Raw genomic sequence first — 15,625 nt, forward strand, 5'->3', positions numbered from 1 at the left:
CGGGGGAAAGATGTCATCCAGGAAATTCACCAGCATTGTATAGTGAATTTCTTCCAATATGCAATTTTGTATGCAGGTTTTGCTCAATATACAATTTTTAAAATAAAAAAATTCCTTCCAGTAGCACCTTAAAGACCAACTAAGTTAGTTCTTGGTATGAGCTTTCGTGTGCATGCACACTTCTTCAGATACACTGAAACAGAAGTTGCCAGATCCTTCTATATAGTGAGAAGGTGGGGAGGGGTGTTACTCAGAAGGGTGGTGGGAATGGGAGATAGGCAGATAGCTGAGAGAGCCTCTTGACGACTCTTAACGACTGTAATAGGTCTTACAGGAAAAGGCAAGGGGTGGGAAGGTGAGAAATGGTTTAGTTATGTATAGTGAGATAAGAATCCAATGTCTTTGTTCAGCCCAGGTCTTTTCATGGTTTTAAGTTTGGTAATGAGTTGTAATTCAGCAGCTTCTCTTTCCAGTCTATTTCTGAAATTCCTTTGTAGTAAAACAGCTACTTTGAGATCTTGTATAGAATGTCCTGGGAGATTGAAGTGTTCTCCTACTGGTTTCTCTGTTCTGTGATTCTTGATGTCAGATTTATGTCCGTTTATTCTTTGGCGTAAGGTTTGGCCTGTTTGTCCAATATAGAGAGCTGAAGGACACTGTTGGCATTTGATGGCATACACAATGTTAGACGATGAGCAATTAAATAGTCCCGAGATAGTATGTGTGATGTTGTTGGGGCCAGTAATGGTGTTGTCCGGGTGTATGTGGCAGCAAAGTTGGCATCTGGGTTTATTGCAGGCTCTGGTGCCAGTGTCTGTGTTAAGTCTGGTTGTAGTATTATTGTGGGTTAGGAGTTGTTTAAGATTGGGTGGCTGTCTGTAGGCAATGAAAGGTCTTCCTCCCAGAGCTTGAGAAAGAGAACTGTCATTGTCCAGGAGAGGTTGTAGATCTCTGATGATGCGTTGTACTGTTTTAACTTGGGAGCTGTATGTGATGACTAGAGGTGTTCTGTTATTTTCTTTTTTGGGTCTGTCTTGCAGCAAGTTCTCTCTGGGTATCAGTCTGGCTCTGTTGATCTGTTGTCTAACTTCATCTGCTGGGTATTTTAGTTCTGAGAAGGTTTGCTGTAGATCCCTAGGTGAACCTTCTCAGAACTAAAATACCCAGCAGATGAAGTTAGACAACAGATCAACAGAGCCAGACTGATACCCAGAGAGAACTTGCTGCAAGACAGACCCAAAAAAGAAAATAACAGAACACCTCTAGTCATCACATACAGCTCCCAAGTTAAAACAGTACAACGCATCATCAGAGATCTACAACCTCTCCTGGACAATGACAGTTCTCTTTCTCAAGCTCTGGGAGGAAGACCTTTCATTGCCTACAGACAGCCACCCAATCTTAAACAACTCCTAACCCACAATAATACTACAACCAGACTTAACACAGACACTGGCACCAGAGCCTGCAATAAACCCAGATGCCAACTTTGCTGCCACATACACCCGGACAACACCATTACTGGCCCCAACAACATCACACATACTATCTCGGGACTATTTAATTGCTCATCGTCTAACATTGTGTATGCCATCAAATGCCAACAGTGTCCTTCAGCTCTCTATATTGGACAAACAGGCCAAACCTTACGCCAAAGAATAAACGGACATAAATCTGACATCAAGAATCACAGAACAGAGAAACCAGTAGGAGAACACTTCAATCTCCCAGGACATTCTATACAAGATCTCAAAGTAGCTGTTTTACTACAAAGGAATTTCAGAAATAGACTGGAAAGAGAAGCTGCTGAATTACAACTCATTACCAAACTTAAAACCATGAAAAGACCTGGGCTGAACAAAGACATTGGATTCTTATCTCACTATACATAACTAAACCATTTCTCACCTTCCCACCCCTTGCCTTTTCCTGTAAGACCTATTACAGTCGTTAAGAGTCGTCAAGAGGCTCTCTCAGCTATCTGCCTATCTCCCATTCCCACCACCCTTCTGAGTAACACCCCTCCCCACCTTCTCACTATATAGAAGGATCTGGCAACTTCTGTTTCAGTGTATCTGAAGAAGTGTGCATGCACACGAAAGCTCATACCAAGAACTAACTTAGTTGGTCTTTAAGGTGCTACTGGAAGGAATTTTTTTATTTTGACTATGGCAGACCAACACGGCTACCTATCTACTATACAATTTTTGCAAAGTAAATATATATATGTATTTTTGTATGTTATTTTCACTAATATATGCATTTTGTCGAATAAATGTATATTTGTACACATTACTTGACTGCAGAGCTGCATTGCAAAATTTGGAGAAGCCTGAATTTTGAAGGATGTGTGTGTTTCAGTTTGCGTATTGCTTTGGAAAGCGCTCATTAGGCCCGTTGGCTTGGTCCTGTGACCGTGGGTGCCCAGGACCATGCATGCTGGCAGGTGTGCTGACATCAGTCGAACATGCCCCTGCATGCATTGCCCTGGCACAAAGATTTGTGGGTGCCCAGCCCCTTCATGGGGAGTGTTGTGGGGACTGCTTAAAAGTTTGTTACTATGTAGAAACCAATACCCCTTCATTAGCATAGCATAAGGAATGAAACCTCTTATACTTCCTGACTGGCTTTTACAAAAGACCTGCCTCTTGCTCTTGTACATTATTGATTGGTCCACATCACCAGGAGTGGGTGGGAAATCCTGAAGGGTTTCGATTTTTATTTTACTTTTAGATAGGTGGCGCTGTGGGTTAAACCACAGAGCCTAGGACTTGCCGATCAGAAGGTCGGTAGTTTGAATCCCCGTGACGGGGTGAGCTCCCGTTGCTCAGTCCCTGCTCCTGCCAACCTAGCAGTTCGAAAGCACGTCAAAGTGCAAACAGATAAATAGGTACCGCTCTGGCGGGAAGGTTAACGGCGTTTTCATGTGCTGCTCTGGTTTGCCAGAAGCGGCTTAGTCATGCTGGCCACATGACCTGGAAGCTGTACGCCAGCTCCCTTGGCCAATAAAGCAAGATGAGCGCCGCAACCCCAGAGTCGGTCACGACTGGACCTAATGGTCAGGGGTCCCTTTACCCTTTACCTAGGTGTGCCCAAGACCTCTTTTGTGTTCTTTCTTTTGGCTGGTTAAACTCCAAACAGCTTCCTCAGTGGCTTCTTCCCTATACATTTACCTTTAAGAGAGGTACAACTGATTTCTTCAGTTTAGGTTTTGAGAGTGACTAACACACACACCTCAAACTGTTTTCCTTGGCTTTTAATTGAAAGGTTTGATTGTGTAAACTGCTGTGAGGTTTCTGTGGGCCTTTAATTTTATTAACTGACTGTTTTATTGCAAATTAAATTGCATGTTTTACTGTCTGTTTTTATTGGAACTGTGTATTTGTTATTAATGTAAGCCGTATTGGGAAGGCCATCGACTTGAAAGGCAGCCTAGAAATATCTAAAACAAATAAACAAACTGCAAATTGGGTGAATGAGCAGAGAGAGAGTAAAAAGAAGCAAATCAGATCAAGTGTTAAATGCAAAGTAAGGCAAAAATTCTAACTTTGTAAATACAATGACTCTGAATTTATTGAAACTACTCGGGAAAGCAATCTAGGGTCATAAGAGACCAGCAAGCTGAAATCACTGGCTTAGTGTGTAGCAGGAATGACATTCATCTGTGATGAAGATGAAGTTGGGATATTGTGTATGGGGTATTTGGGGAGGCCCTCCAAAAATTTATGGTCACATGCCCTTAGCCCCATCCTCAATGCCACATCTACTTCCTCACAGAACCATGCATATCCCGCATTTGTCTGAAATAGAAGTCCAACACACGAGGTCCTACTCACACATAGGGGCTATACCTGCACCACCAGATTAACACCTTGCAGGAGTAATACCCTACAAGTGAACAACCCATGGACATTAGAATTAGTTTTTTCAATTTAATGCCATAAGGTGCCCCTTCAAAAGATTAAGTCAAATCCAAAGATTAATCTGTCAATAGCTGTAATGGTGATAGAATAAGGAACCACTGCTTGGAGCCAGTGTCTCCCCAAATACCAGATTTTAGGGGCATGGAATGAAGGAATACTGTTCCCTTCAGGCTCTGTTTGAGGTGATGGCAAGCAATACCTGACATTTATGTCTGTCTCTGTGTGTGCTTTTCTATTAAAAAATAAACCAATTGGAAACTGATTCTACAGGTTGAGGAGGTTTGTAAAATCTCATGCTTGAACCTAGGTTCAGGTCACACATAGCAGATAGCTACTAGTTGTGTTTAACTTATGCAGCTGTGCACCAGAAAGGCTCAGCTTGCAATCCACATTCCACAGAACTCATAAAGCAACCTTCCCGCTGATTTCAACAGCTCTAGATTACTCAGTGAAGAGCAAACTGTGCAATCTGAACCCCAAAAGGATAAAGTCAAGATTTTAACCTCAGTGCTTTGAAGAGAAGCGGTTTAGTAAATACCATACATACCAGTTTGAATGGTTGGCCTCTGGTTGTTAATGGGCACCACAGAGATGTTTAGATCATACACTGGTAAACTGGGATGAAGTGGTACAGGTGGCGGGAAATTTGCGTCAGCAGAACAACCATCCACTGTTCCAGCTTCTCCATCTGAGATTATCAAAGTTACGCTGTCCGTGAGATAACTATGACCTATTTCTCCTCCTGGAAAACACATACACACAAATTAAGGTGCTTTAAATAAGCTACCAGGCTTTAAAATAAGCATGAGGTAGTAACTTTCCCCCACCCCACCCCATGGCGGACAGTAAGAGAGCAGTAAGGGGGTGGGTTTGGGTTTAAGACATTTGCACACAGGAAATGGAGTCATTGTCTTAAGCAGCCTCAACTAGTGGTTCACGTATGTAATAAAATGTGTTGCCACCATTTATGTTAAAACAACCACTGGTTAACATCACACAGATGCCCATCTTGTCAGAAGGTTACCCTATAGTAATAGGTGCACAGTCTGCACAGCACACAGCACAAAGTAAATAAAGCCTAGTTGCACTTAGCAAGCTCTCTCTTGTAATGCACAATTTTAAATAGATCATATTTATGGCAGACAGCGCATCAGGAGATGAACAATGAGAATTATCACTTTCTTTAACATGCATAGCGCATACATTACAATACAAGCAGAAAACCAAAATCTAATTCACTATAAATTATGTTCCACAGAGTGCCAAGTTCTATAATTTAAGGAGTTTTCATTTTTCTCTCATTTCTTTAAAAAAACACCACACACACCAGTGGTCAGACGTGCCCCACCTTCTCACGCAGGTTTCCGCTTAAGAAAAACAAAACAAGTCTAGGAAATGACACCACCACCAGGCATCTTGTACAGTACAGTTTCAGAACGCACAAGAGCAGACTAAGGACCTTGTAGTCATCTGTAGCAGTAGGCTGTGGCTTTCAGGATAGACATACATTATTTTACAACAGCTCGAAAAGAAAAGAAAGAAATCGCCAGGCTGAATATTTATGTAAAAATCAAAAGTTATTCGGATGCGTATAGTTGAGTAAGCAAGGGGGCAGAGAAATCCCAGACCTGCTGGCTATTATGGCTTGAGGGAAGAGAGACAAATCCATGTATTTTCAGCACAACTATTATCTGACCTGCTTTGCACATCACATTAAGCCAAACTATGGTTTACTATGACTGCACAAACATACTGGCTTCTAGAGAGGAGCTTGCACTCACATTCCTCTTCCCTGGCCCTTTTATCTCAGCACAGCGTGGCAGCTAAGCCATACCTAAGGTTAAGCAGTCTCCTCCTTAAGCGCATTCTGTATCCAAGAGCAAGCCTTGGCTACAGGTCATGGTTGAGGGGGGCAGAAATCAGCATATCAGCCTAACCTGGGATCTTGGTTAATTCAATACCTGGTTTAGCAATACCTGCACCACACTGAGCTACAAGGATCAGGGAGAAGCTAAGAAGGTGGAAGCTCCACCCTGGGAGTCAGCACATTTGGAAGGTGGAAGCTCCACCCTGGGAGTAAGCCATGGTCTGGCTCAGCATGATATACAGATGCAGCATCTGTAAATAGAAATGCATGGTAGTGCAAAACTCGGGGAAGCACACACACAACGTCTGTGCTGACTGCAGAGAGACAAATGAAAAACAAAAACAAATTGTGCTCATAGATATCCCACCTCAAGCCTGCATTTCCATATATGAAAACACCATGTGGCAATTATCTTGCTACTTGCCAGAGGGACAAGCTACAAATTCAACAGGGCTAGGCAGAAGAGGGGAAGGAGGTCAAGAGAGGATGAGGCAGAAAGGTGGGGTAAAGACAACAAGGAAAGGAAACTGGATGAGCAGTTGCTCACCCACTCAGCTACAACCAATCTTTATGGTCACAATACACTCCATACATTACAGAGTGCTGGCAGACTTAAGAAGGAATCCCATCCATTCTGAAGGAGCTCCAATGGCCCACTAATTTTCCTGAGAAAGATTTAAAGGCATACTTAATTCTTGAAACTAAAATTAATGAGATTTAAAATGCTTACCTCTGGCTAAATTGCGCACATAATATTTTAATAAAAAGTTAATCAGTAACTAAATATGCTGACCAGATGATTTTCAAGAAAAAATATTTTAAAAAACCAAGGTGGCATTTTCATATGCAGGTTCCTTTAAAGTTGCTTGTGGTTTGCACCTATTAAAAAAAATAGACCTTGTCGCCACTAGGGGGGAAATGCTCAAATATGTAAAATCTCAAAATAGAAGAGTGAATAAAAGACAGTTGAGAGATAAGTAAATTCATCACACTAAACATAAGGCTAGTGTTTGGGAAGTTGCGTAGTAGGCCAGGTTCAAGGTTCTGGCATTAATTTATAGGTCGCTTAACAGCTTGGGTCAAGGATACCTCAGGGATCCCTTATATTCCTGCACAAACACTGATATCTTCAGGGGAATAACTGTTAGTGACTAAGATGGCCAGCTTCTATCCACAATGACTGGTTTTATGGCATGTATCCACAAGGACCCCTTCATTCAGTATTGTGGGCCCAATTTTATGAAACTGCCTTCGAGTTGAAGTCAGACAAGCCTCCACCATGTTGAACTTCTGAATACATTTTTATTATTATTATTCCAGCAGACTTTCTCAATGAATTCTAATTTTATACTTTTAGCTCATTTCTAGTCTTTGTCTTCTGTATACCACTGTGATTAAGTGGAAGGCTGAGCCGCATGAGAGGCTTGGGAGCAGAAGCAGAAGCCCGAGTTTTCTAGTATGGCATGTTCTCGTGGGAAACAAAATTATTGATCATGAATGAAAACACAACGGGGAAGGACTTCCGGGTTAGTGTCTCCGGCAATGGCGGATTTCCTCTGATCGGGAGGAATCCGCTTCGTGGAAATCAGGGTCTGGACCGCCACGGCGAGGCGGAAACCCATTAAAAACCACAAGCGGGAGAAGCCTGTGGACGTGGGATTCAGCTGGCACCTTTTGCGCCTCCCCTACTCGCGGGGAAACCCGGTTTCGGGGATCCGGAGCGACGTGGGGTGAGCGGCGCGGTGCTTCGAATCGACTGCTTCTTTCATGGAGTGAAGCCGCATTGCTGTTGCCGGAGAGCGCTGACTTTTTTCCTGTGGACAATTGGACTTTAAACAACTACCCGTGAGTAGAACGGAAAATAGGATTATTAAACATCTTAATTTGGCACCGAAGCGGGAAGGTTCCAAACAGGAAGTCCGCCTTCCGCTTTTGTAAATAGATTGAAGCAAAGACATTGCAAGCTAAAGTCTGGAAAGTCTTTTGTAAAGGATTAAACCTCCATCGGCTAAAATTACTAAACCCCCCTTGGAAGCAGGAGAAGAGGGGGGAAATTTTAGATTGTTTAAGCCTGCAGGAGAGAGAGTGAAGAAAGATAAATTACCACCGTTTTGAACCTGGGAACGGGCTGCCAGGAAGCGACATTTTGGGAAAGTTCATTGACTGTGAATAAAACGTATGTTGACAGATAGTCAAATAAGAGAAACATATTGATTCCAATGTTTCCTTTTGCACTTAAAAGGAGCAAAATATCTGAAAATCGAAAATAACTTTGTTGCTGGACCTGCTTGTAAAAGGACCGATACAAATAGAAATTGTTCCCCTAGAGGGAACTTTTGAAACTGTTACAGGAGTGGAGCTGGGGAATTCTCCAGCTGCAGAGATTAAAGACCGTGAGAATTAGACATTGACCTTGGACAAGAATGTGGACAGAAGAAGCCTTAGTGATTGCTTTTTGCAAGACAAGTGTCTTATTGGAACAGCTTCATGAGAAGACGGATGCGATGATTACTAAAATTGACAATTTTGGACAAAAAATGACTGATTTGAGACAAAAAGTGAATACTTATACAGAATACTTATACAGAAACTACTCAGGAACCGACCCAGGAATATGTTTTGACATGGCAAGCTGTGGAGAAGATAAAGGAGGAGGTTGTTGAACCTCAAGTAATACAAGTGGAGAGAGCCTTGGCCTTTGTATGAACATAAGCTGTTGTTTTTGATGACCGAATCTGGAGCAAGCCAGATTTGGAGAGATGGAGTCCCGCTTGGATTGGAGAAGGAAAGTTGGATAGATCCCCTTATGCAGGGACGTCCTGGCTTTTGGGGTCAGCTTTTAGGCCAGGGGGTGATTGGAGTGGTGGGGGCCTTCAACTGTGGAGGGATTTTGAAAAATGCTCTGAAATATTCTTTGGATTTTAGTTCTGACTATGGAGAATGGGCTGACCTGTTGAGAAGGGATAAAGACATTGTTAGGTTGGAGTCTCCCCGAGATCTACTCCTTAGTGCTAAAGGAAGGAAATTAAGAATAAGATCAGCAGAAGACAAAGTAAAGTGCAGGTATAAATATGAAGAAGATCTGCAGAAGGGACATGGAAGAGAGTTAAGAGCCTCGGACAGAAGGTCACCAGGTTGATGGACTATATGGAATGGATAGAAAGGACTGACAGAACCCGAGACCAGGGGGAAGAGACGGTGGATGAAGATTGGAAGAAAGTTTAAAAATTTATTTAGAGAAATACTGTAAAATTAATGAGTGTTAGAAAAATGTTGGAATGAAACTATACGGCTTTAGTAGAAATGTTATAAGGAGTTATGTACAAATAAGTTTTAGGGTTTTTTATGGTAAGATAAGGTTAAAATAAATTAAGACAATTAAATGACAGAAAATAGTGATAGATGGAAAGGATTTGCTGAAATAATTAATAACTAGAATACAAAAAAGGGAGGTGTGAGGAGGTCGATGAAACAAGTTAATGAAAGATAAAGATATGGAAAAATTGGATGGGTTTTTAATTGTTTTTGTTTTTACTTTTGCTTTGATGTACAGTGGTGCCTCGCAAGACGAACGCCTCACAAAACGAAAAACTCGCAAGACGAAAGAGTTTTCCATTTTTGAGTCGTTCCGCAAGACGAATTTCCCTATGGGCTTGCTTCACAAGAAGAAAGCCGATAGGGAAATCTCCGGGGACCTCTTTTAAAATGCTGGCGGTCGGGAGCAAAGACTTTCGCCCACCGCCAGCCTTCAGAAGAAGTCCTGGACCTCTTCTGAAGGCCGGCGGGGGGCAAAAGTCTTTGCTCCCCCCCGCCTGCCTTCCCGGGACAGCAGAGACTTCTCCGCTGTCCCGGGCGATCTTAAAATGCTGGCGGGCGGCAGCGAAGCCTTCGCTGCCGACCCCCAGCATTTTAAAAGCCCCCGGGACAGCGGAGACTTCTTCGCTTTCCCGGGTGATCTTAAAATGCTGGGGGGCGGCAGCGAAGCCTTCGCTGCCGCCCGCCAGCATTTTAAAATCGCCCTGGGACAGCGGAGGCTTCACTGCCACCCTCCAGCATTTTAAAATCGCCCCAGGACAGCGGGGGCTTTTAAAATGCTGGCAGTCGGCAGCAAAGCCCTCCTGTCCCCAGAGCTTGCGGGGCGGGAGGTGGGGAGAAGGGCTTTTCTTCCCACCGCCAGCCTTCAGAACAGCCTTCTGAAGGCTGGCGGTGGGAAGAAAAGCCCTTGTAGTCCCCCCCCCCAGCCTTCAGAAGAGGTCGGGGGACAGACTGTCCCCGGACCTGGTCTGAAGGCGGTTTCCATAGGAACGCATTGATTGATTTTCAATGCATTCCTATGGGAAACCGTGCTTCGCAAGACGAAAAACTCGCAAGAAGAAAAAACTTGCGGAACGAATTAATTTCGTCTTGCGAGGCACCACTGTATTGTGTGTTTTGTTCTTTTTTTATATGTACTGATTTGTATTGTTTAATTTCTTTTTTTCTCTTTTTCTTACTTTTTTCTGTAATCTTAAACCTTCAATAAATATCATTTTTTTAAAAAACACAACATGGAAAACCTCTCTGTACAAAATAATAAAGCTTAAAGCAAAGATTAGTCTGCAAAAGGCACTCATTAAGGAATATAAGAGGGTTTACCTAGTAAAGTGCATGGACACCTGGAAGAGACTGTTGAAAGTAAACACAGCTGCTGCTGCAAATTACCTGTGTGCACATAGGAGATGGATCCTTGAGTGATGTCATGTTGAGAGAACTTCTCCACCACAAAGCCATCCTTTTGAATAACCCCATGCTTTGGAGCCCTGGCAATCATATAGATGAGTCTAGAGTCTTCGCTGTCAGCATCTGTTGCATAGAGGTATTCAGCCGTGATGAAGACTCGCTCTCCTTCCAGGCACTCCAGACTTGATCTTAAACCAGGTTGCAGCTCTGGTGGCTCATCATTTACTGGTATGATCTTGAATGAGGGAGAAAGAGGAGACATAACACATGGCTGGAAGGAAGGCCAAGAGACTGTCTGAATGTCTTAAACCAGTGCCCTCAATTAGGATGGCATATCCAAAAATTCCATAGTTGTGTCTTGCAAAAACTGCAATCTGTCAGGTGCTTGCTTTTGCTAGATTGGTACATCATTCATGTTGGCCAGCTGATCTACAACTGTGTTAGTTCTTTGCTCAACATCAATATTTTATTCTGAAGAGTCAAGTCTCTTCCAGGCCAGCAGTAGCATGGATCCCCAAAAAGCATTTTATTGGCCGCTGTTTGTCACAGTAGTCACAGGCAGGGGGCACAATTCCCCATATTTGTACCTAGCAGGGAACTGAAGTTTGTCATAAACCAAAAGTTGAGGAAGAAGGAAAATAAACTGAGCTTAAATCCTGACTAGATGTAGGCACTCTGGGCAAGTGGTTCTCGTGCCTAAGAAACTGGCCTCTTGTTGGCTGGATGAGGTTGCAGGTATGGTGCTTCTGGATCCAGCCCTGTCACTGGAGGTCCAGGTCACCTCAATGGCTAGAAGCACCTTTGACCAGCTGCAATCAAGAGAGTTTGACCATCATAGTTCAGGCATGGTTGACTTCAATGAGGGATTACTGCAATGCACTCGATACAGGGCTTCCCTTGCATTTGATCCAGAAGATGGAATTGGTGCAAAATGCTGCAGCACGTCCATTGACAGGAGTGAGACACTGTCAGAATGTAACAGCCCTCCTCAGAGACCTGGACTCTTTGATCTGCGGAACTGGCACTGCTACAGGTGCCACCTAATACTCATTCCACACATTTAAGAAATCCATATTTTACTGTGGCAGCACCTACACTATGGAACTTCCTGCCTACTGACACCTTCAGCGTATGCTTCAGTGCTACTGTTTACTTTAACCATCTTTTTAACCATTTTCAACTGTCAGTGTACATGTGTCAGGCGTTGAGTATCCTCTCCTCCCCCGGTAGCCTCAGAGGCAAGAAGAACAAACAGTTTGTATTTCATGGTTTTTTATTCAGTCATCTGGTTGCAAGACAAAAGACCCATGTCTCCACGCATAGGAGACGTTGGCTACTCTGAGTCCCTCTTCTTCCATCCCCAGTAACATCCTGAAACCCTACGGAAAGTGACAAGAGGCACATCCCTCCGCATTCTCTGTTCTTGAATGCAGAGGGACGCGCAAACCCTTGGACTAGAAGGGTCTCCCATAATCTCCAGGGAGGTCTCTGCTGGTTGTTCTCTCACTTCTCTCTCTTCCTCAACTATCTCGTAACTAGGCATTTCCTTATTCAGCTGTACATCATCCTTGTCTCCCTCTCCTCCTGAAACTGCTGGAAACAAGCGGGGAGAAACTTCCCACCCCCCTCCTCTTCTGAGAGGAGCCGATCAGACTGAGGGCACATTTCCCATTCCTCCTGTTCGGTCCAGTCCCTGACAACATGTTTTATTTATATGGATGTAAACCGCTTACAGGCGGTTCTTCTTCTTCTTCTTCTTCTTCTTCTTCTTCTTCTTCTTCTTCTTGACAATCGAACAGTATACAAATTTGTTAAATAAATAAATCCACATGGTTAACGCATAGCATAGCTCATGCTGGCCCTGGAACAGTCTATCTACCATGTAAACATGTGTGTGATTTTTAGGGACCAGAAATCCACAAATAATTGACCCAGATTATATTGAAATGGCCTCCCTATGCACATAAGTGCACTCATGTCTGAAAGTATGGATGCCAATTTCAAGAAAATGCATCCGCATTGTGCATGATATGGAGCCCCACTGAGACAAAAAAACCCAAACATCTGGGATTCAGCATAGGGTGGGGTAGCATGCATTAGAGAAGTGTTCAGTTCATGACTCCCCATTGCAATGCAACTTCAGTCATTCCCTGTCCTCTCCTTTCTCCCCCCTTTATATATCTGGCAACAGTCCTGGTTTTAAATATGTAGGTCTACTGCAACCGCAACTAAATTGGCCTTGACTTGGTAATCTGGAGGCATCATGAACCTATTTGATCCAGGCATAAAACCTAATCTAAATAGAGAACTTGGTGTGAATCTAAAGGGAAGATTAATGAAAGTTAAAAACCTACTTGGTGAAGCTGGATAAGCCAGTACGTGATTAATACCTTTCAATTATACGCTGGTAAAGTTCATTGCTGAGTTGCTTATTACCTGTACTCTCAGTGTTCCATCTGCAGTGTTAAATCCATCTGTTGCTGAAAATATTATTCTGTCTTCAAGGGTTTCTGAACTGTCATGCTGATACCTTTTAAACACAATTACAGAGGAGTTGGGCATTCATTCATTAGAGACTGGAACAAGCAAGCTGGGAAAGAACAGGGCCATCAACTTCCATATTTACAGCTCATAGCCTTGACACACTTGGGTCTTGGCCACATCTCCACTTGAGAGAATCTGCTCGGCTCTAGCAGGATTCAATGATGCTAAATGAGTTACATCAGCTGGCGATATGGGAATATGGCAATGACCACGATGCATTTTTTTTCTTTCTTGGAGAGAAGTCAGAGATAAGGAACAGCTGTTGGCTTACTCTGACATGCATCTACATGGGAGCTATATAAACAAACCCAGGTAACAGGAAAGATTTGGGACATAGGAATCTGCTCTATGCTGAGCCAGACCATTGGTCCATTGTCTACAACAGGGGTGTGAATTTCTCCCCAGACCACCCCCCACAGATATCCCACCCCCACCCCCAGGCCACATCCCACACCAGCTCTGGTTTTGCGCCCTCCTTCAATGTTTTTACCTGGCTGGCATTTGCCCTTCAACTCAGATCACAAGAGTGTGCAGAAGCCAACCTACTGCACAGAGCTGACATGCATTACTCTATTAAGTTTTGCATCTGCCCCCCCCCAACATGTGACCATCACCACCCCACCCCAGAGGTTGCCCAGAAGGGAATGGGGCTAGAAAAGAAAAGCTTTTTTTGAAAAGGTTTCTTATGCCTGGGCTGCTCTGGCTGACATGGGCTTTCCAGGATTTCAGACATTTCTAGCCTTACCTGGAGATTCTGGGGATTGAATTTTGGACTTCCAGCATGCCAAGCAGATGTTCTGCCACTGAGTTACAGGACCTTTCCTCCTTTGATTTGATTACTGAGGACCAGAGTGGCAGCGTTCAAACTATATTCTGGGCAGCCCTGAGATTCCTTCCTCAGTGGGAAGATCAGTCATGGCAGGTAAGCTTCCCTGTAAAAACCCTCTACATTTAAGCTAAGTTCTAAAACCAAAATGCTGCATTCCTTTTCTGACCAATGTGTTAGATCGTGGCGGCACGTCCCATTTTGTCGCTTGAGGCAAAACAGGAAATGCCACCCTGCCCTGCCCCTGCTGAAGCATCCCTTACCTAGTTTGCACTGTGGTGGCATGACGTGGCAAGGATGGCAGCAGATTCCATTGAGATCTCACTGGAAATTGGTACCAATGCTGCCGGTGATGTGGTGGGTGGGGTGCCCAAGGAGATGCAGACTCATGGGCTTCCGCCACCCAAGGCAGCTGCTTCACCCTGCCACATTGGTGGGCCAGCTCTGGGCTAGATCCTTATCTCTTCACCCATGCAGGGGCAAATTTCACAGGTGAGCAGCACCGCCCACCTGCCAATCACCTGACATCACCACAATGCTAGGTGATGCTGTGCTTTGAAGCCCCGACTGATAGAACGTCAAAGAGCAGCACTGCACTGTTCGAAAGCCTTTTTTGTAAGCAATGTGGGGCAGTTTGAAAGCTCCCCTGTACTATAAACTTCAGAGCTTCAAGGAGCAGCATTGGGAGGGAGGAGAGGTTTCCATTGAAATTGCTGCTAAAATGGAGATTTTCCTTCATTTAAAAAAGATTTCTATTGAAAATACTCTTCCCTCCAGGAGCAAAGGAGCCATCGTGAGCTCACTTTAATCTCCCAATTGTTCCTCTGAAGCTACACCCTTACCTGCCTCACAGATGACATCATGTATGACATCACGTGTAGGTTGGTGTGTGTGGCTTGCCCCAAATGGCCTTGTAGATCAAATAGGGAGGCCTGGTGGGCCTAATTTGGCCCATGGACCATAATTTCCCCATCTTTGTTGTAATCCTTAAAAAAACAACAGCTAAAAGAAGAGTGGATCATGTTACTGGCTCGAGCCATTATATACAATACATAAAAAGATTAAAATTACCGAACTTTGGAAGAGTGTAAATCCCAAAGGGTAAATTTATCCCCTTCTGACATAACAAGTCCATGTAGTTGAATGTGTCCATGTAAAGGCAATTTCTTCAGTTCAATTTGGATATCACTGTTCTTAGTGTCCACATCCGTTACCATTAGATGTTCTTCAGTGATGAATGTGCTGGTACCTTCCTCTATTTTCAGATGATTGGTGAAAATCTAAAACAGTCATAAGCTCACAAAATGCACTCAAGTACTTCAAGACACAGCATGCCAATATACATGGGATAAAACCACAATACAACTATAGAACAATGAGAATCTGGAGTTGTAATATTAAGTCAGACTATTGGACCATCTAACCTGGTGCTGCTACAGCCTACTACAGCTGGCAGTCTCTCCAGAGACTGCAAGGACTTCTGAGTTATTTCTAGCCATTATATTATAAATCCTTTTATCCAAACAAGAGGAAGTAGTACCCAAACCTTGCTATACACACCACAGATTCAGATTCAGCGAGACCTGCATGTAGTACTGTAAATAAACAGTCTTAAACAAGCCTTACTTGTTTCAGTGTTACTGGTCCATAGCAGCCATTTTGCCAGAAACCATGGAGGGAGGCACAAAGATTGGACAAATATAGCATTATCTCCTCCTTTGTTTGCCTTTTACAAGGTTTCAGAGA

At 43.6% G+C, this 15,625-nt stretch overlaps 1 protein-coding gene across 3 annotated transcripts in view; it reads right to left on the bottom strand.

The window, feature by feature from the left end:
- Positions 1-15,625, bottom strand: part of LOC308586720 (FRAS1-related extracellular matrix protein 1-like) — a 113,953-nt gene that overhangs the window by 77,138 nt on the left and 21,190 nt on the right. For all 3 annotated transcript variants that reach the window (XM_081193606.1, XM_081193605.1, XM_081193607.1), the window contains exons 14-17: positions 14,951-15,159; positions 12,946-13,039; positions 10,492-10,744; positions 4,471-4,665 (exon numbers count right to left, since the gene is read on the bottom strand). In XM_081193606.1, the coding sequence (XP_081049732.1) occupies positions 4,471-4,665; positions 10,492-10,744; positions 12,946-13,039; positions 14,951-15,159 (751 nt within the window). The remainder of the gene's footprint in view (positions 1-4,470; positions 4,666-10,491; positions 10,745-12,945; positions 13,040-14,950; positions 15,160-15,625) is intronic.

The sequence above is a fragment of the Podarcis bocagei genome, assembly GCF_964188305.1.
Source record: "Podarcis bocagei genome assembly, chromosome: 5".
NCBI lineage: Eukaryota > Metazoa > Chordata > Lepidosauria > Squamata > Lacertidae > Podarcis > Podarcis bocagei.